Source organism: Misgurnus anguillicaudatus, chromosome 23, assembly GCF_027580225.2.
Source record: "Misgurnus anguillicaudatus chromosome 23, ASM2758022v2, whole genome shotgun sequence".
In the NCBI taxonomy this organism is placed as follows: Eukaryota; Metazoa; Chordata; class Actinopteri; order Cypriniformes; family Cobitidae; genus Misgurnus; species Misgurnus anguillicaudatus.
Window position 1 is genome coordinate 37397388 of NC_073359.2, and position 22704 is coordinate 37420091.

At 37.5% G+C, this 22704-nt stretch overlaps 1 protein-coding gene across 4 annotated transcripts; it reads right to left on the minus strand.

Moving 5' to 3' along the window:
• Positions 1-828: 828 nt before the first annotated feature.
• Positions 829-20945, minus strand: LOC129451936 (uncharacterized). Of its 4 annotated transcripts, XM_073861340.1 has the most exons (12): positions 20446-20597; positions 20037-20325; positions 18967-19079; positions 18696-18762; positions 13240-13312; positions 10343-10483; positions 10123-10234; positions 3862-6957; positions 3478-3748; positions 2976-3112; positions 2654-2857; positions 829-2170 (listed from the first exon to the last, which is right to left on the minus strand). In XM_073861340.1, the coding sequence occupies exons 8-12, from the start codon at positions 4438-4440 to the stop codon at positions 1379-1381; spliced, it is 1983 nt and encodes a 660-aa protein (XP_073717441.1). In that variant the 5' UTR covers positions 4441-6957; positions 10123-10234; positions 10343-10483; positions 13240-13312; positions 18696-18762; positions 18967-19079; positions 20037-20325; positions 20446-20597; the 3' UTR covers positions 829-1378. The 4 variants fall into 4 exon arrangements, with proteins under 4 accessions (XP_073717441.1, XP_073717443.1, XP_073717440.1 ...); XM_073861342.1 differs by having other exon boundaries at positions 10360-10483; positions 20037-20945; XM_073861339.1 differs by having other exon boundaries at positions 20037-20598.
• Between the last annotated feature and the right edge of the window lie 1759 nt (positions 20946-22704).

Below are 22704 nucleotides of genomic sequence, written 5' to 3' on the forward strand. Positions count from 1 at the left end.
GCTGATGATTACAGGAGGAGGATGCATTGTAATATATGTAGGCTGTGACTGGGCGATTACACTAGTAGTAGTATAAGCAGGCTGTACTGATGTAAAACTTGTCAAAAAAGGTGGACTAATGACTGCACTGGAGACTGATGGTAAAACATGATTAGATGGAGTAGAATGGAGCAGTCCATGTACACCTTGTGAGTGGAATAGGGAAGGCTTAACTTCTGATGAAGACCTTGGGTTGTATTCACATTCACTGAGGGGTTTGGAGGATCGGGAACTCTCAATTCCTTCGTCCTCTTTCATGAAAGACGTGATAAGAGCTGCTTGCGCCAATTCTATCTCTTTCTCTTTCAGTCGCCGTTGCAACATCTGATGCCTGGTGATAGCCTCTTTACTCTTGTATGCCATCTCTGCTTTCTCCTCCAGTCGACGTCTCTGCCGTTCTTGTTCTCTGAGGAGATCCTCCTTCGCATTGAGGGCTTTTCTGGCTTCTTTGTCTAGAAGAGTACACTGCTCATCCACTAGCCTCTGTTCCATAATCTGCCGCTGCACTTCTGCTAATTCCATACGCTTGACCTGCTCCTCCAATATGGCATGCTGTAGCTCCGATAGACCATCTGCAACGGACCTCTTGGTTGATGAAGCAACACTGGCTTGAGATCTTGGTCTGCTTCAATGGCTACGATGAGAAGATGTCACGGATCAATTCGACTCTGCTCTCACAAATGGCAGTGAAAGTGGATCAGGGTTCGGGATGTTGTGAGCTGAGGCTGCTGCTCCGAGTTCCTCAGCTTCAGTGGAAGGTATTGCTGTAACTTTTGGTTTGTACCCAACTTCAAAGTTTGCAAGTGATGCTGGTAAATGTATCTCCCGCTGGGGTCGAGAACGCACTGCTGGATCTGCAGATGGTTGTCCTGGCTCCATATTGTCTCCAGAAAGCTGTCAGATCCGGCTCGAAGGACCATGTGATAGAGTGAGTCACTCTGAAGAGGATAATACTGGTCTGACAGTTTCCTTTGACAGTGCTCCGGTCAGAGAGAAGGGCACGGAGAAATCATTCCAGAACACTTTATTATTGAAATTTTAGTACAGGCATTGACGTACTAATAGGTACATATGTGGTTATGTTGTAGGAGTATGTGTGGTGTGTGTGCAGGGATGCAAACACATGTATGGTCAAAAAAGAGAGAGATAATCGAAGCCCTCGCTCCGCGGCAAATATTCAGATACTTACATTGCCACCGGCCCCTGCAATCCCCGGCCCACTCCATAGGCATATTTAGTAAAATGAAACTTTAAAAATCAAAATACGCCGACACTAATTTGGAAAATTCAATTTAATTTTTATTAAACAAACTCAAAATATATAGCACTTCTTCTTGCTTTAGTTATTCTTCCTCTTCTTCCTGGCCACCTCCTGCAATGTATCCAGTGCCTTCCGTCTGGCTGCATTCATTTTTTGATGAACATGTTTGAGACGTGTCTGCCTCTCTTTGGCCAGAGCAGTGGTCTTGGCCTTTTCAGCAGTTTTACACATTGCACTGCAGCCATACTCCGCCTGCCTCTTCTGCTTTGCCTTCATCCTCTTCTCTCTGTCAGTCTTGTCCCTTCTCCCTGCAGCCCTAATGTTCTGGCAGAGAGTAGTATCAACTGGCCCCATCTTGATGTCCTCCGGTTTGAACATGTCAATGCCAGTCTTGCCCCTAGACTTCAACACATATTTCACAGTCTGCACTGCATCAAAGGTGGAGATCTTCATGTTTGATCTTTTATAGTCAATTACATTTCCCATTAGACTAAAGGAGGACTCTACCAGTGGCCCATGAAAGATGGAGAGGGCACCTCTGATAACCTGGCTGAGAGCTGGATACTTCCCCAAACTCATGACATGTGCCCACCACTTCACAATATCATCTCCATCTTCATACTTGGCCAGATTGGAGTTCACGTTGTACCTAATGATCTCCTGGGTGATGTCACTCTCTTCACCCACTAAATGTTTAATTATCCTAGCCAACTCCTTAAGCTGAGTAACAGCCTGGGAATGGCCCCTCACCACTGGATCAATGGAGGACAAGGCCTGTAGGGTCTTACTTTTGAGAGGTAGTTTACTCTGCATGTACTTGCCACAAGTTGTGTATGCCTTGGTCACTTTCTCAATAAAATCTATGATTACCTGCAACACATAACATACAAAAACATGTTTACCCTGAGTTCATACTGAGGTTGGCTCAGTATGGCTCATACTGACATGGCTACAGCACAATGGCACATTTTTTTAATACTGCTCCCTCCCAAAAAAAGATAATGTTTGAACATATACTTCTCTGTTTATGTAACATTTATGGTGGCATTACACAGGACTGTAAAATCAGAATTGAAAAATTTCCAAATTGTTACTTTTCTAAACAATTAATAAAAATAAATTTTAAATTTACAAAGATGTTAAACACTCTAACCAGTCTATATATACACACATTTACAATTCAGTCAATTAATTGGAATAAATCAAAAGGGTAAAAACAATACATGTTCCATTTGTCCCATATGCTGCACTTTCATGATTACGCTATTGCATTTTTTTACCAGTAGGTGGCAGCATGACCTAAAATGGAAAGAAGAATGAAAAGTAGTAGTAAACTTTATTTAAAATACAAACCGGATGCTTTGGATGGGCTGCAATCAGGTCTTCTGCGACTTTCCCCACATAAATCTGGGAGTGAAGTTTATTATTGGCCAAGTCCAATTCTAGCAATTTGTTTGCCGACATCTTCAGATGCTCGGGCTTGATGAAGCAGGCAAGAAAGTCGATGAACACTTCAAGTTGCTTGTCATGAAGCTTGTGAACCAAAGTTTTACTTCCCTTCAATGAACATAAAAATCACATTTTTAGAACTGACAGAACTTGCTGTTGTTTTTCAATAGACATCAGAATCATCTTATTTCTATTTTGAGTTGCATACATGGTATAGAATACTCACTTGAAAGACCATCACGTATTCCTTCAAAATTGGGAGGACACCAAGGTACACACTAAGATTAAGGTCCACTTTTTGGTTTTCCACCCAAATCTTCTTTACAATTCTGGCCTTCCTTTTCTTCCCCAAATCAGTCATTCCTTCAAAAAAAACAAAAAAATATATAGATAACAGTGTGCAATAGTTTGTGCAATACCAATGGTATAAATACAATGTTGCAACGACTGTAACAGTATGAGTACTTCTTATACTAATAGGATGTAGTAATAATAATAATAATAATAATAATAATAATAATAATAATAATAAATCATTTACTTGGGATTTAAGTGTCTGTTAAATCATAACCATAAAACAGTAGGTATAGATGTACTACACACATTGTATTCATCTCTCTCACATAGACAGACACATACAGCAGCCTTTTTTACTATTAAATAGTAGGATTTTAGTTCCTTCATGACCATATAACAATCTGTTACAATATAAACATACACATACATACCCTTCTTGCAGAGATCCTGGTGAATAAATCGAACCCTTCGCTGAGCCTTGTCACTCACACCATGATCTCTGTACAGGTCCTCCAATATTTCGTTGTACAGTTCTTGATCCTGCTTTCCCATAAATCCAAAGTAGAGCACTTTGAACACAGGTAACATTCTTTTAGTGTTGATCGCTACATCATAAGCTGACAACCAGCGATGGGAGACAAATCGCTGGGGATTGGTGGCAGGTATGCCCAGGAACTCTGCTATTTCTTTCAGGTATGCCAACTGCAAGTAAAGACATAACATATCTTACACTATTAGCAACACTCAAAACAGTTAATAAACTAGTTAGAAACTGATTTTTCATTTTAAAAAAAATGAAATTCATGTTCAGATACCTGATCTGATGCCCATTGATGGTCTGTGTGGATGTCTGCAAAGAGCTGCTCCAAGTAGTTTTCAAAAGGTTCTGCAAATCTCTTTGCAGCGTTGTGGACGTGATGGCATGAGTCACCATCCACATCAAGCAGAGTGGGACAATGCCTCTCTCGGATCCTTGTCTCCAGCCCTGATTTGCTCCCACGCATGACGTTGCATGAGTCTAGCATTATGCTAATAAGGTTCAACCAAGGAATGTTATTTTTCTGAAAAAAGTCAAACATCAACCTCTCCAAACTGGCTGAAGTCACTTTCCAAACTTCAAGGGAGCCCAGGTGTTCAACCACAACATCATTCAGTTCTTCGTTGAAATAGCTGACGAGCATAGAAAGGACCTTCTTAAAACTACTGGATGTACTCTCATCCACATTCAGAGAGAAGGGGTATCGGCGTAAGTTGGAGAATGTTTTCTCTGCAAATGTACGGCCCATACCATACACAATTTTGTAAGAAGCAGCAGTGCGGGACACTTTAATTTGGCTAAGGGCTGCCTTGTCTGCAGCTAGACACTGGCTTAACTCCACCAACACCGGTGCCATTGTCAGAGGTAGAGAGTGCTCAGCAATAACTGCCAGAACAATTGCCTAGTAAACAGAGAAAGAAAATACATAACTTACTCATTTAGTGATTAATTTTAAACTAATTTTGTTCACCCCTACTTGTTTTTAAGGAGGTGCTGTCCTCATTATGTACTCATTTCCACAAAAATTATTTTTATATAACTAGTCTTCAAACACACACACACACACACACACACACACACATACTTGTATTTCTACCATAATGGGGCCCTCCGTTTTTTGACAAATTGTGGGGTCCACCCTTTCCAGTGGTTCTATGGCCTTATAAAAAATCAAGCAAGATAATAAAAAATTCTTAAAAACAAATATAACTTCAAAGTAACAAAATTCTAACAAAATTTTCCCACATGCGTTTTTTAACATTTTGTGGGGTCCTGGTTCTAACATTTACAGCTTGTGGGGTCCGCTTACACACTTTTCTAGTTTTAAAATCTTTGCGGGGACCACATACACACACTTTTCTAGTTTTTATATCTTAGCAGGGAACAATGTTGATATCTGGAAACTATCAACTTTTTCCACTGTTTGGTTTTGATTATCACAAAAAAAATTTAAATTATAATTTAGACGGGTCTCATCAGAGCAAAAAATCATCAAGACATGAGAGTAACATGAAATTTAAAAACAATGACCGCCAACTCAACAGTTCTTAAAAGAGTCTTTTCTAAATCAATAAGCCATCAAATTTTAGTCTCATCCTGAACTACTTCAACCTACAAGGCACCAACTGAACTGATAGAATTGTATTAGTTACGGAGTGGACTCCTCTAATACTAACATTATTATCACAAACACAATATGATTTTCTAAGCTTTATACAGTTTTGTTAGAGGGGATCTGATTTCTCCTGTGGTCATTTTGCCATTTCTATTCTATTTTACTTACTATTTAGTCATCTTTGGCTTGTTTGATCGGGCCAAAGCAGGTAATTAACTTCAAAATTAAAACTTTAAATAAAAATGCATTATTCATGTTATCAACAAAGAATATAAGACCCTCTGGCATTACAGTTTTAACATTTTAATATTTTATTCATAAATCTTATTTGGGGCCATGTACAATGCAAAAACATGCATACTGTATGAAAAAAAATGACGACTTTGTGTCCACCTTTTGTGCTTTACTTTACTGGTGCTTGCCAAAAATAATATTTTACACATACACGCATAAAGTACATTTTTTCTTTAGTGAGCATGTTTTTGGTAACCATACACACCTTATAAAAAGAGATTGGACAACATTTTAGATTTCAAATACATACAGGTAGATACAAAACTTTTACTTTTTGTAATGTAATCATGAAACGTGTTTTACATTGTGTTTTTCTTAGTATAAAACTAAGATCTAAATATATGAAATTGAAAAACATTTTCAATTGAACTTTATTTATATAGCGCTTTAACAATTGTTCATCGTACCAAAGCTGCTTCACGTGAATTAAATACAAAGAAAGCAGAGAAGGGAAAAAAACAAAGCATGGTAGTTTTTAAATATAAAGTCTAGGATGGAGTATTTGAAGCTACATAGAGTAATTTCTTATTAAGTAATGTAATAAATAGTACTACTGTAAGGCCGTATAATGAACATGGTCTAGGATGGAGTACACGGAGGTATTCATTACTATTATTAGTAGAACAGTAGTAGCATATAACAGTCCAATTCCAAACTATATACTAGCCTGTTTACAAAAGAAGTTCTTAGGTTAAGATATTATCACAGAAAAATGTAAGAACAACACGGGTAACAAAACCACTAGGGTTAAGAATTAAACCATATTAATGAGAGCAGTTTTACTGTAATGTATAAACAAAAGTTTTAAGTTTAACTATTATCAGCAGTCTCCCAGAAAGCGAGCCTACATGCAGGCTATGGTCAAGAGGTTGAAAAAAACCCTTTGCTTACCCAGGAGGGGCAGTTCTCATCTGACACGCTATATCTGCAATACGACTGCAATACGTAAAAGTGGATTGAGACACAGTGTCACTGATTGCAGCTATAACTCTTATTGCGATTACATGGCATACTATAAATAGAATACTATACAATAAAATTTTAAAAGAATCGACACATTTTAACTTTTACATTTTTATCAGAATGTAAAGATAACAATAACATTGTTTCACCCGAAAATGAACATTCTGTTCAATGAAAACAAATCAAAAGAAAGAGACTAAACTTGTTGAAACCTCTTAGAACACATGTCCCGCTGATATCAATGCTGTATGAATGCTAGAGAGAAGGCATTCACCTGTAGTTCATTGTCCTTTTCGTCTTGGCAGAAATGTGATTATTTTATGAAAAATTGACAGGCTTCCAGTTTTGACTTCCTAAAGTTTGAGCTTCTGCATCAATGCAGCGATTACAGTCTATGTTACCTTATTGGAACTTGATTCTTCACAATGAATTTACTTCTGAGTCTTTTAACTGCAGCACATTCATCTGCTGTCCAGGTGTTTTTGACAGTAGCTCATTTACCTAAGTAAACATAAAAAAGAACATGTTATATTAGAAAACAGCTTTAAGCTTTTTAAATGAGTTTTAATGCTCCTCAAGGCTGGAATTTATTTAATCAAAACTACACAAAACAGTAATATGGTGAAAAACTATAAAGGTTTTCAAATTAAATAAATCGGAATTGTGACTGAAAATAACTGTGGGACCATGAAAATATATTTAGGCACACATCAGTGTGAGTGACTCGATCGCAGCTCGTAAACCATTTTATAAACACAATTATATTTAAAAACTACAACTCCCAAATGCACTAATAGCAGCAACAGTGAAGTTTCACAGTGTGATTGTCAACTGAGTGGCACAAATAAGTTTGTGCAACAATTACTTTTTTTAATAGACGACAATAGAATGAAAATCACCAACTTTTTTGAGAAAACAACATGATTGACCACAAGGTCATATGTGCAGATCTCAGATCGCCGAGATATTGGGGACAAGACTTCCCAAACCTTTCAAGGTGTGCGTTACCTGACAGAGATACAGACATCTTACATCTCCATACAGTGTGCAAAATAGTTTGGCAGACCGGTGACTAATCTGGTCGATCAACAGAAGGTGAACTAAAACTAAACTAAACTGCTTTGGTGGGCATAAATAAGCGTAAATGTAAGTAATTAGATTTTCGTAAAATATATACTTCTGAATAAAGCATCCATCTTACAGGTCAGCAGGACCATCAGTATGAATACACACGTCAATGTGAACAACAAACAAGTATAAATGAAAACTGATGCGAAGCCTATGCTGTCGAGTTCCTACACAAGAAGTATAATGGCTCCTTAATACTAGGGTCACTGACATAAGCAACACACAAGGCCAAGTAGCCTAAACATTGGCTTATCTATATAAATGACTGGATTGAGCATGACGTCACAATTGTGAAGCCACCGGGCCTCCATATTGGTACGCCCAAACATACTATTAAATGAATAGGACGTTATCAGATTCATATCTGAAGTCTCCCTGTGCATTATTACAACGCAAACGTCCTTAGCATGTACATAGTTTTTTATTGAAAGTTGTACATTTTACCTTTTAAACAATGACACTATACATTAATCTTCATTACAGTATCAGATCAGCGGACAGAACACAGCATATTTATTATTAATGACAAACCTGCTCATTCTGAAATCGAAAGAAATAATGATGCTTTAAGTACCATATGTGCATGCAATAGTTTACTGGTTTTGTAATTATGTTATACAGTATTGTTTTTGATCGTACAGTAAATGCATTCACAATGTTAATATCATGTATTTTGAAACATTTGATTCAGCAATATAAAAACCCAACCAAATTTCGATGCCGCTGTGCTTATAAAAAGCCATTTTCTTTACTTTACAACTTAAACTTATTCAGAAAAATAACGCTGACCGTGAACATTGGGCATAGCATATGGGGGCTCAAACGATGGCTTCACCTCTCGCTGTTACGTTAAGCATTCTATGCGCAATCCAGTCATTTTTATACAGTTGAAAGAAAAAGTATGTGAACCCTTTGGGCTTACTTGGATTTCTTCATAAATTGGTCATAAAATGTGTTCTGATCTTCATCTAAGTCACAAAAATAGAGAAACACAAGGGCTTTTCACACTGCGCTTAACCCTGGGTTATCTCGGTTGTAAACCCTGCTTTTAACCCTGGGTTAAGGATCGTTTCACACTTGTAATTTAGAACCAGTTATCCCTGACATTAACCCAGGGTTATGAAACCCTACTTGAAAGCAGGTTTAGCTCCGCTTTTGTGGGGTTAAGAACGCATGTAGTGTAAAACGAAGCAGGGTTAGAATGTTATGACCCTAATTAAACACAGCTGAAGTAGCAAATCAAGGTGTTCAGGGTTGCTTGATTATTACAGACAGGTGTGTTGGAGACTCCTGACCCAGGGTTTAGGAATGCACAGTGTGAAACGTCAAATTATGAATACCCAGGGTTATCTCTTAACCCCTGGTTAAGTTTGAACAGTGTGAAACATAAAAAAATAACCCAGGATTCCGTTAACCCTGGTTTTAGAATAACCCAGGGTTAACAATTTCAGGTGTGAAAAGCCCTACAGTCTGCTTAAACTAATACCACACAAGCATTATACGTTTTCATGTTTTTATTGAACACAAAATGTAAACATTCATAGTGCAGGGTGGAAAAAGTATGTGAACCTTTGGGTTTAATAACTGGTTGACCCTCCTTTGGCAGCAATAACCTCAACCAAACGTTTCCTATAGTTGCAGATCAGACCTGCTCAACGGTCAGGAGAAATTTTGGACCATTCCTCTTTACAAAAGTGTTTCAGTTCAGCAATATTCTTGGGATGTCTGGTGTGAATCGCACTCTTGAGGTCATGCCACAGATCTCAATCGGGTTGAGGTCAGGACTCTGACTGGGCCACTCCAGAAGGCGTATTTTCTTCTGTTGAAGCCATTCTGTTGTTGATTTACTTCTATGCTTTGGGTCGTTGTCCTGTTGCATCGTCCATCCTCTGTTAGGCTTCAGTTGGCGGACAGATGGTCTTAAGTTTTCCTGCAAAATGTCTTGATAAACTTTGGAATTCATTTTTCCATCGATGACAGTAATCCGTCCAGGGCCTGAGGCAGCCCTAAACCATGATGGCCTCCCACCATATTTCACAGTTGTGATGAGGTTTTGATGTTGGTGTGAGCTCTGAGAGCTCTTTTGTGCGAGGCACGGTTCACATCAGACAATGCTTCTTCAGAACAGCAAACTCAAAACTGGTGTGTGTTTTTTATTGGACAAGGCAGCTTTAATCAACACATCCAATCTCATCACATTGATTGGACCCCAGGTTGGCTTACTCCTGGCTCTAATTAGCTCTTGGAGAAGTCATTGGCCTAGGGTTTCACATGCTTTTTCCACCCTGCACTGTGAATGTTTACATGTTTTGTTCGGTGAAAACATGAAAACGTGTAGTGTTTGTGCGGTGTTGGTTTGGGCAGGCTGTGTTTCTCTATTGTTGTGACTTAGATGAAGATCAGAACACATTTTATGACCAATTTATGAAGAAATCCAAGTAAGCCCAAAGGGTTCACATACTTCTTCTTTCAACTGTAGATCAGTGGTTTATGTAGCACTAATCATTAAGTGAAATCAAGCATGATAAAATGACTTACAAGATAATAACAACTTCTTTGCTTTTCTGAAGCCATTTTAGTAGAAGGCTCATCTGTGCTTTCATCATTCCACTCATGAAGAGGAAAAGAAAGATTTGGTACCCTTTTCCATCTGCAAAAGAGACAGTTATGTCATGGCATGATTGTCCAGTGTAGTTTACATTCTATTAAAATAACATACAGCAAAAATATTTTGGTAGAAATAAAATATTAAAAATACCAGTGTCAGAGGTATACCAAAATGCTTTCTGCTCTCATCTTTGGAACTTCTAATGTCTGATTGTAATCTGGAATCCTCATCTTCAATTTTCACTGTCATTGAAGTCAATCAAAAGATAAAAAAATCAGGTTCTCCATCCGTCTGTAAAAAGAGTTATTTCAATATATGGTTATACAGAGTTTTTAGGGATTCACCAAAAAGGAAAATTCTTGGCCAAAGCCAAATATAATAACATTCAGCCGAATAATGATCAACCAAACTTTTTCACCATTGCATAAGTTTTTTGCTATATTTATTTCACATTATTTAACAATGACAATTGCAGCAGACATGGGGCCTTTTTCACCTGGTCACTTCATCTTTGTCTCTGACATGTACATGTGTGTGGCTACATCTGATTTGTTAGAACTAAGTGGAAATTTTAAACTGAGTGGACCTTGGTGAAATAGTGTATACTCTCAATGCCTACTCTCAAAATACATTATTTTACAACGTAGTAGTAGTTATATAGAATTACATGGATCAAATAATTTTGTATCGGCAAATGAAAGTGGGTGGAGGAATAAAATTAAGAAATTACAAGCATATAAAAATAGAAAAGAAGAAAATTACAAATAAAGTAAGGTCTAAAAGTATTATTTAGGTACAGAAATAAAATCAAATGAAAAATAACACTGTCTTCTTTTTATAAGTTAAAGGAACAGTATGTAGGATTGTGGCCAAAACTGATATTGCAATCACAAAACTTGTGGCCAAAACTGGTACTGCAATCACACAACTGGTGGCCAATACACAAAATGACAACATAAACATCAGTTGAGGGCTGCAACTCCACTTTTTAAATGACAATATCCTGGCCAGACCACTGTTGTCAGTGATATAAGTATTTGAAATAAAAATGATTTCTTAATGTGTAGTGACATATCAGGGCCATTTTATGATTAATTGATATACATTTCTTACATACTGTTCCTTTAAATATAATTAATTGTTTAAAAGCTACAAAGGTGATTCTCCTTTTGTCTTCTGTTGTTTGATTAACACAATGACACAAACATACACAGATTTATGAGGGTACTGTCAGTTTAAGATTGGATAAGCACAGATCCATATATTGACACATTTGATTACTTTCTGAACTTACTTGCAAATTGTTTAATTATACCTGCAATAACCTTAGTTTAAATAAAGACAAGTATTGTTCCATAGATGTTAAATCTAAATGAGATACTCCATAATGCCATGTCTAGAAACTTGTGTGAGTGAGGGCCCCAAAATGATAGGTCTATAAACCAATGTGTGTTTGAGGGCCCCCTAACGCAGAGTCTAGAAACTGGTGTGTAATGGCCCCATAATGCCATGTCTAGAAATTGATGTGTGAGTTTGAGGGCCCCACATTGTCATGTCTAGATACTGATGTGTTGTGAGGGCCCCATAACGGCAAGTCTAGAAACTTGTGTGTATATGATCTTAAATGTAAATTCATTCATTTAAGGCAGAACCCCACAAAGCCAAGACTGGAAACTGGTGTATCTAAAGGCCCCATAACGTTGAGTCTAGAAACATGTGTGTGTATGATCTTAACTGTAAATTCATTCATTTAAGGCAGAACCCCACAAAGCCAAGACTGGAAATTGGTGTGTCTAAAGGCCCCATAACGTTGAGTCTAGAAACGTGTGTGTGTATGATCTTAACTGTAAATTCATTCATCTAAGGCAGAACCCCACAAAGCCAAGACTGGAAATTGGTGTGTCTAAAGGCCCCATAACGTTGAGTCTAGAAACGTGTGTGTGTATGATCTTAACTGTAAATTCATTCATTTAAGGCAGAACCCCACAAAGCCAAGACTGGAAATTGGTGTGTCTAAAGACCCCATAACGTTGAGTCTAGAAACGTGTGTGTGTATGATCTTAACTGTAAATTCATTCATCTAAGGCAGAACCCCACAAAGTCAAGACTGGAAATTGGTGTGTCTAAAGGCCCCATAACGTTGAGTCTAGAAACATGTGTGTGTATGATCTTAACTGTAAATTCATTCATCTAAGGCAGAACCCCACAAAGCCCAGACTGGAAATTGGTGTGTCTAAAGACCCCATAACGTTGAGTCTAGAAACATGTGTGTGTATGATCTTAACTGTAAATTCATTCATCTAAGGCAGAACCCCACAAAGCCAAGACTGGAAATTGGTGTGTCTAAAGGCCCCATAACGTTGAGTCTAGAAACATGTGTGTGTATGATCTTAACTGTAAATTCATTCATTTGAGGCAGGACCCCACAAAGCCAAGACTGGAAATTGGTGTGTCTAAAGACCCCATAACGTTGAGTCTAGAAACGTGTGTGTGTATGATCTTAACTGTAAATTCATTAGTTTGAGGCAGAACCCCACAAAGCCCAGACTGGAAATTGGTGTGTCTAAAGGTCCCATAACGTTGAGTCTAGAAACGTGTGTGTGTATGATCTTAACTGTAAATTCATTCATCTAAGGCAGAACCCCACAAAGCCAAGACTGGAAATTGGTGTGTCTAAAGGCCCCATAACGTTGAGTCTAGAAACATGTGTGTGTATGATCTTAACTGTAAATTCATTCATTCGAGGCAGAACCCCACAAAGCCAAGACTGGAAATTGGTGTGTCTAAAGGCCCCATAACGTTTAGTCTAGAAACGTGTGTGTGCATGATCTTAACTGTAAATTCATTAGTTTGAGGCAGGACCCCACAAAGTCAAGACAAGAAACGGGTGTGTGTAAGCGCTTAACCTGACAGATACCTTTGAAGTAATGTAGTAACCATAGTAGTGACTGCGGTAATGAAACTATATAATGAACAAGTCATTATGAATAGTTTGTGATAACAGTGCCTTTATTACTCCTTAACCTGTGTGATGGCACCATACTCACTTGTGTCATTATTGGATGAGTGATGTGTTATGGACGGGTTAGTCTCTGATGCAGAAGCCTGCTGTTTTGGCTCCTGAAAAAAATAATAAAACCTTATGAAGAACTGACAAATGTACTGTATTCAGACATTTCCAAGTGACAAAACTTAGCTTGTGAGAAGAGTCTTACATAGCATATAGTTTAAATCTAAACACATGCCAGGGCTCTAGAGTGCGACCAAAAATAACTGTTTGTGAACAAAGGAAAACATTTAGACGCATAAGTGACTGATCCGATCGCAGCTCATAACCGGCACTTTATAAACATAAATGACAACAACGTCAAAAGTGTGGAAACGATTGGTCACATTGCTGATAACACAAAAAAATGCTTAAACCATTCAAGATGCGTGTACCTGACGGGGATACAAACATCTGACAAACATTATACAGTAAAAAAAAGTTTAACCTCATTAGACCAGAGCTTTGGTTTGTCTTTTTTGGGGTTAGAAAGAATCAATAAATATAATAACCAAATATTTTTCTTTGAACATGAAGCAGTGTAATTGTCCACGTTTGTGTATAACAGGTTCCAGTTACACAGAATTAAGTGTTAATGTGCAAACAACAAAAAAATGTGATGTCTAGGTATGTGGACATTTAGGAGGTTAATTTCTAGAAGACAACAAACCAATGACGATTCTAATCTACATTCACACTGCCATCAAAATCCGATTTTCTGTTCATATGTGACCCATGTGTCAGATGACTATTTTCACATTGACATGCCATAATACACTGAATAGTATAGATGAATGTCATTCTGGATTGTTGGTGAATAGCCACTATGTTCAAACAAGACTGTAACATTAGGGAGAGGTGGCAGAGTGATGATCTGGACTGGAATATTGGGAAGTAAGATGGTAGGTCCCTTTAGGGTCCCTGAGGACATCTAGAAGATATGAAGAGTTTGTTTCCAAAACGAAATAAATCCATTTTGACAAATTTAGGTAAAACCTGTTTCCTATACCAAGAAAGCGACAAGATGAAAACCACTATTTTCTGTTACAAACTTTCACATAGCATCTTTAGGTTATAAAACAATAAAAAATTCAAATCCATAACTTGATTTTCAAAGATTTATTATAAAAACGAATTATTTTTCCAGAAAATCCAATAAATCCATGACAAGTTTTTTTTTTCAAAATGCTATAAATCTTTGAATCAATATATAAATGTGCATTCATCTTTGCCATTTTATATTCATTTAGTTGACTAGTTGTACACACTAATTAAAAAAAGAAACATTAATGTCATTAATCAAAACACTTACTTTGTCATATTAAGATCACTGTCATTGCTGCGGTTATACTTGACGTCGACGCTTAACATTTTTCACAGCGATCAGCTGTAAAATGTTTTGGTCCTGCTCGATTTTCGTTGACTTTGTTTAAACTAATGTAAAGTTTTTCAAAGATCCGCTGGGGTCAATGTGTTAACATGAGAAGCTTAATGCTGTCGGGAGAACAAGCAACCGTCTCTCGAGTGCCTCCCACGTAAATTATTAGATGTTGATGGCCTACATTTCTTCCCAGTCACAGAAAACCATCACAGGTTTATCAATGCCATTAAAGTTTTATTTTGTTTGTGTTTGTTTGTTGATCACGAAGTACAAAGTAGAAAAACTAGGATTCCGTGTACTGAACGCGCTGCCATTGATTATTTACAATGCGGATATTGGATTTTGCGTAAAATTAAGAATTTACTTTCAAATACTGACCTGATGACCTGATTTTGGCAGTAACTCATTTTTTTTTCAAAAATGGCGTTTATCGCGTTTTGGTACCAAACTCTTCATGTGTTCCTAAAAGAGTTTTTTTACTATAAAAGGAATCATGCCTTCTGAAGTAAATGTACTTTCATTGAGGATAAAACACCTTTCCATGCTGCAAAAAGCACCACTGACTATTTTAATTCATATGGGCATAAAATAAGAAAGAAATCAAGGTGGGACCACCATTATCCTCTGATCTTAGTCCTATTTAAGAGCCTGTGCAGCATCATTATATGAAAGATATGTGAGGTGGACAGCACTATAATTCAAAACATAAATTAAGGGATGCAATACTAGCGTCTTTAAAGGGACATTAGACTATTTTTAAAAATATTTTTATTTTCTAGCTCCCCTAGAGTTCAACATTTGATTTTTACCGTTTTGGAATCTATTTACCTGATCTCCGGGTCTGGCGCTACCACTTTTAGCATAGCTTAGCCAATCTATTGAATCTAATTAACCATTAGCATCGCGCTAAAAAATAACCAAAAAGTATCAATATTTTTCCTATTTAACTTGACTCTTCTGTAGTTACATTGTGTATTAAGACCGACAGAAAATTAAAAGTTGTTATTTTCTAGGCAGATTTGGCTGAGACTATACTCTCATTCCGCCGTAATAATCAAGGACTTCCCTGCTGTAACATGGCTGCAGGAGGCATAGTGATATTACGTACTGGCCAAAATTAGTCCCCTGGCATTGAAAGTTACTAAGGGGACTATTTATATCATTGCGCCTCCAGCAGCCATGCCACAGCAGCAAAGCCCCCGATCACCACACCAGAATGAAAGCATAGTCCTAGGATTAAAGTATTAAAATATCTTTTGACATTTTTATTTCATTTAAATAGAATAGCATCCACACTGTAATATAACTGTTGAGGGTAAAATAAAATGTGTAATCTTACTGACTGTATTGGAAAAATAAACAAACATGGCACGTGCATAATAATTTGGAACGCAGTGTTGGCTGTATGGCATACATCAGGTGCAGGATTATCAAACAATAAACTTGTAATGCGCACGGCTCTGAACTTTTCTTGCACTAAAGAGGATGTTATGCGGGCACGGGTTTAAAACAGCAAGAAAGTTGTTCCCGTTTTCTGCCATGCAAGTAAATTACAGTGCACCCAAGCATCACTGATGCGCTTGAAGTACTTACATTTTTAAGAACTATATAATAAACAGGTCAGGATGAATAGTTAGGGATGTGCGAGACTAGTCGACTAAACGGTACAGATGTTACTAGTCAACATGGAAAATAGTAGTTATAAATATATAAATAAACAAGTTATATAAAATTTATAAATTAAATTATTTAATCACTTAATCATCCATTATAGGCATCTATGCCTAGCAGCAGGCGATTTAAGCAGAGTGGGTGAATTTAAAGGGCATGCAACAGACCATGATAGACAATATTGCAGCGCTGTAACACCGCCTTCCGTCAAATTACAATGCACACAGCGGTACAGTTAATGAAGAAAACGGCAACGGCCCTCTAAAACAAAAAATGGACCTAAGCTCCTTCTTTGGGGAGCACTACGGAGAGTCTGCGCATGAAGATGAGCTGGAGCTCTACTGAAAGGAGCCGTCTATCCCACTAAGCAAAGACCCACTTCGGTGGTGGAACTGGATGGCCTGGATTTCCCAAGCTCTATCAACTTGCTATGCATTACCTCTGCGTACCTCCAGCTTCACTTCCCACCAAGCTGTTTTTTCAAGTGCAGGACTTATTGTTAATCGCCTTGAGTCCCACATCAACATGTTAATTTCGCTTAACAAAAATGCATGGTCTAAGTGAGTAAAATGTGGAAATTGTTTCACTCTTATGGGAATGAATATTATTTCCAAATGGTTTTACAGGTAGTTGTTAGGGGGGGAGCAACGGTATTTCATGCATTCTGTCTTAGTAACACATTTTAAGGGGTGGTTTTACGGACAAGGATTACCTAAAGACAGGACTAGACCTTAGTTTAATTAGGAAATATAACTAGTTTGAACAAACATGTGCTAGAAGTCAAAGGCATCACTTTTATGCTTTATATCAAGTCTCAACAATGGCACGAAAGAAAACGTGTTTTTGGATGTAAGGAGAATTAAGCATTATGGAAACAATAGCTTGTTTATCCGGGGTAGCAGTGGAGTTTTGCATGTGTGTTTGTTTAACGCTGGATTTCGTTGAAAAGTCCCAACCGAGTCATGATTTGCATGCGGTAAGTAATAGTGTTGGGCGATTTTTCCTATTTTGAGATCGTCCTATCGTTGCCGATGCACGATAGTATCAGGGGGCGAGCCAGTAATTTACTCCTTTATTTATTTGTTTGTTTTTACTAAGACTCTTTGGAGATATGAAGGATGTAATATTACTCTATAGGTACTAGGGGTGTAATGGTTCTCGGTAAAGAATCGAATCGTCCCCTTATCCTCCCACGGTTCGGGATGCACGTGCACCGTGTTTGATACGACCACGCATTTCTAATATAGTTTGCTAAAATAACAACGCATAAAACTGCTAATGTATGGTTCTAAATAAGCTCTGCATGTGATTACGGGAGTGTACCTGTCCAATCAACTTATAGTATGCAAATCTGTTGCCCTCCTCAGGTGTTTGTGTGTGTGGCGCTGATCGTTTAGCGCGGAGAGTGAAGGAGAAAAGACGCTAATAGCTCAAGAAAATGTGGACAAAACTGTAAAATTCGCCAGTGCCGTATGCTCAAGGCAATACATCTAATATGATGAGTCGCTTATTGCGCCGTCATCACCAGCGTGTTATTGATAGCATGCAATCGCAGGTGAAACAGAAACAGCACACATTGCCTTCTGTGTTTAAATGTTAACAAACTGATATTCTTGCGGAAAAAACTTGAAGATAGTGGCATAGAATATAAAAAGTAACCCAGTGTTCTAAGCTTTTTTATGTGCATTTTGAAGTGCACAGTAAAGTTGGTACATGTAGTATAATAATTCAAGTGCTCTAATGTGAAAATGTTGACTTTTGCAGAGATTTTTTTTGTAAAGAAACATATTGTGACCAAAGTGTACCGAAACGCACTGAAACCGCGGCCCTAAATCCTTGACAGGCACCGAACCGTGAGTAATTTGAACCATTACACCCCTAATAAGTACTCAAGATTAACATCAGATATGCATAAACAGCATGTGTTATGGGAGCTTTAACATAGTTTTAAAGGAGTCTTAATAAATGGACTATACAATTGTATAATTTACAATTTGTATTGTGGTTGGAATATTTGGGTAAGATAGTATGTGTAAAGTTTTTTAAAAGCAGATTTTGTTATTTATTGGTTGTTAATTTTGTTAACAAAACACCGCTCACCTGTTAATTCTTTTTGACATTGGTAGCTCACATAATAGTTGTTGGCTAACAATTTATGAATAATACATATTGGTCTTGCATTGGCCCAGTTGATTTTAAGAAATATTTAATAGCAAAATAGAAGTTGTGTATCCATGTTTTTTTTTTTACGTCAGTCTGAATGTTAAATGATCATAGCGCACTGCATAACTATGACCTATTTTTAACAGTATTGATTATGAGATTTGATGGTTTAATTCACAGATTAAGTTATTCAAATTGATCAAGTATATAATAGTTTATGATAACAGTGTCTACTCTGTTACCTTTGTGATGGCGGTTACAAAAACCCAGCGTTGCTTCTACAGCGGACCCTCGTGCTGTATGCATACCCTAAGGTACACAAAAACAAACTATACTTCAGGCTTTAATCCTTTATATACAAAATGACCCATAGATTGTCATAGAAACTAAAGTTTCTTTTATTTTACTTTGTTTATAATTAAGATAAGCTGGAGCTAAGGATTTAGGGTAATAACAAAATGTGGCCATTTTCACAAACCTTGCAATATGCACATGTAATATACTGTCCCATACCTTTGTCATCAATGAAACGTTCCACAGATCCCGGCTTGCCACTTGAGTAGAGTATACATGATTTTGCTTCATCAATGGGTCTTATCACCTTACTCCTTCTGAACATTATGGCACTGTAAAAATTATTTCAAACACACTCAAAAATGCTTCAAGAAATCAAACAATTTCCAGTCATTTAATATTTAAGGGTTTAAGATTTAAGTGGAACTGTTACCAGAACCCTCCCTTACGAAAATTAACCATGGTTTTACTACAGTTAAGACCAAAAAAACATGGTTACTGTAGTAAAACCATGGTTACAACAAAATAACCATGGTTTTCAAAAACATAGTTAAACCATGGTTAGTGTAGTAAAACCATGGTTTTGCTCATAGAAATCAATTTAACAAAAAAACATGGTTACTACACTTTTACCACAATAAAGCCATGGTTAATTTTCGTAAGGGCTGTCTGTGTATGATATATATTTGCAAGGCCAAAACACGGACAAAAAAGTAATTAATTCTATAGCCATCCTGTAAATAGTGTAAGTTACATAAAAAATAGTCATGGTTTTAGTACAGTTAAATGTGGTAAAACATGGTAAGCACAAAATAACCATGGTTGTGGTAAAAAAAACAGGGTAAAGCAATGCTACTGTATAATACCATGGGTTTGCTATACTTGTAAAACAATAGTTACTTCATGTAACTTACATGTTTAATTTATGTCATTATTAGTGCATTTCAAAGTATCGTGTATTGCAATAGTTTCAGCTAACGATCTAAAACATCATAATAAACTAACATTGTAAAACTGTTGTGCTACGAAAGTGAGTAAAACTATCAAGAAAACGTAGTAACATTACCATGCTTGAAAATAAATGTTTATTTTTTAAGCCATCAATTCTATTATAACTAGGCAATTCGCCTAAAAGCTAACGTTAGCAGTCTGCTAGCGAACTACAACATCATAATAAACTAACATTGTATAACTGTTATACTACAAAATTGACTTTAAGTGAAAGTATATCATGTACAACGTTTTAAAAAATAACTAAATAATGTACAAAATCAACGGAGAAAACCTACCTGTTTACATGTGCTCCTCCCATTCAATCTCATGATCCACGCTAAACTTCCGGTTTAAAATGCGCCATAATGTATAGTCCATAATGAAAACAAATGCCCCAAGGGTTCCATGTGCTTTAACAATGCACATTACGGAATAAAAAAACTGTAACACCATCATGATTGGTCATGTGACTGCCATAAGCCGATACCCCACTTCCTGGTGTGTGTGACTCCTGCAACACCACATTTTCACCTAGGGGCGCTAGAGAGCACACACACTTACACATACATAACCAACATTTGTCACCTTGTGGGGAAAGTTAAAAAAAAGCATGAGACATGTCAGGAGAGGCTTCTGAGGCAGTTAACATTAAAATCTGTGTGGGGCCCACATTTTTGGGCCCCACTAGGTAATCGGACCCCATACCGTTGGTGTGCTCCCGGTCACTGGGCCCAACAAAGTAAGAAAAACAAGTACACACACACACACACACACACACACACACACACACACACACACACACACACACACACACACACACACACACACACACACTCACCTCTGCATTAGCAATGCGATTACACATTGGCACTGGAAGCTTAACACTTTCCCTGATCTTTTCTGCTGCTGAGGCCTGGTTCTGAGTAGCTGGTAAAGGATCTTCCTTACGGAGGAGTTGTGCCACACTTTGAGTTGATAAGATTGAAGTCACTCTGTTTGTGTGTATGGATGTTTGACAGTGTGCAAACAAGGCATGCACCCCTCTGCTACTGTAGTTAATTTCCTTCATACAGAGAGTGCACTTAGCACAACCTTTTTTCTCAATTTTCTTAAAAAAGTCAGACAGTATGAATGTGTGTTTGACTGCATGGACCTGGATTGTAGTTTCAAGTTTCAGCCAAGACCACTTCCAACTGCTTTTACAGCCTCTATCCATCTGTTGCACAAGAAGTGCCTCACTTTCCTCAATTTCCCTCATTCTGCAAATGAATACAGATTTGATTTTTTTGCAAAACTGTATCATAACGCAAATAGTTCACTTATATCTCACAGTTATATCTTGACCCTTACGAAAATTAACCATGGTTTTACTACAGTCAAAACCAAAAAAAACATGGTTACTGTAGTAAAACCATAGTAACCACAAAACCATGGTTTTCAAAAACCATACTTAAACCAGTGCAGTAAAACCATGGTTTTGCTTATAGTAATCAATACACCGAAAAAACATGGTAACTACACTTTTACCACAATAAAACCATGGTTAATTTTCGTAAGGGGAGTCAGCCTGAGCTTTGCTCGTTCAGTGCATTGGGATTGACATTTGCATTGCTTTTTTGCTACCATCTCTGTGATTTCTGAGCAAAATTTAGATATTATTATTAATGAACCATCTTTTATATTAAAAAAAAATAGGAGAAAGAAAGTGCATCGCGTGGTCGTGACTTTCAGTTGTTATCGCCATAGAAACCGGTGGCGCACTTTAAACTGCACGTTACACACAATGTTAATCGGACTCCCGGTGGCGCACTTTAAACTGCACGTTACACACAATGTTAATCGGACTCGGGACCAGTAATTGAACTGGGACCGACCCGGACCTGACTGCCAATTTAATATATAGATTCGAAACTGTACGGGTGTCGGGTCCTCCATGAAATGCATACAACTCTGCTCAAGTTCAGAAACACGTGAGCTCGCTTCACGTCGCACCAAACTCATCTGAAGAGACACGATGTGCTTGCACGCAAAATATCATTATCAAAGATTGTTGTTATAAACACGGCAGAACAAATAAGACTAAATTTAATGCCAGATATACTGGAACGCTTCTAGTAAAGTCTATTGGGGGGAAACACTGCAATTTACAGGTGAATTTGATGAAGCTAAAACGTTACACACACACACACACAAACACTACCTACCCAATTGAACTATGCCTAGCTGAAATGTTTAATCAATTACATGACTAGTAGATTATATAACATTATAAACCAAAAAGATCCTTACCTCCAGTGATGTCTTCAGTTGGTAGTCGAACAGGCGCTGCGGCGAACTCAGGTCTCGAGGAGAAATTTGTATACGCAGCACGAATGCGGCGCCACAAAAACGACAGGCGGATGACGTCAAAGTACCGCGAGAGCGATTCGAGAAACTATACGGAGAAGTCTAATTTCAACTCGCTCTCGCGGTAACTTTGACTTCACCCTCCTGTCATTTCTTGCTTTGCCGCTTGAAGTCGAACACACTAGTGGTTCGCGTGCATGATGTTTTGCCACGCAGTGTTGTGATTCGCTTATTTCCTAAATACTTGTCACCTATTGGTGGCATTGTCATCAGACCCCCCCCCCCCAAAAAAAAAACTCTTCGGATCTGCACGAGTCGCACAAGTCACCCAAACTGACGTGAAAAAAGCGAGAGGCGCCGAAAAGCGCCGTGTTTGCATCCCTGTGTGTGTGTGTGTGGTCTACAAAAGCAACAAAGAATAAAATATTATTAATCACAATGTACAAAGTATAATAAAAATGTACAGAGGTATATAGAAATATCCAATACAATAATAAACATTGAATTAGAATACTGAAATATAATTATTTAGTCAAATAACCTAGAAAGAGTCATATATAACTAATATACAGGCATTCAAAGGGTAAATGCAAAGTACTAAGTGGATTTGGTGGTCTT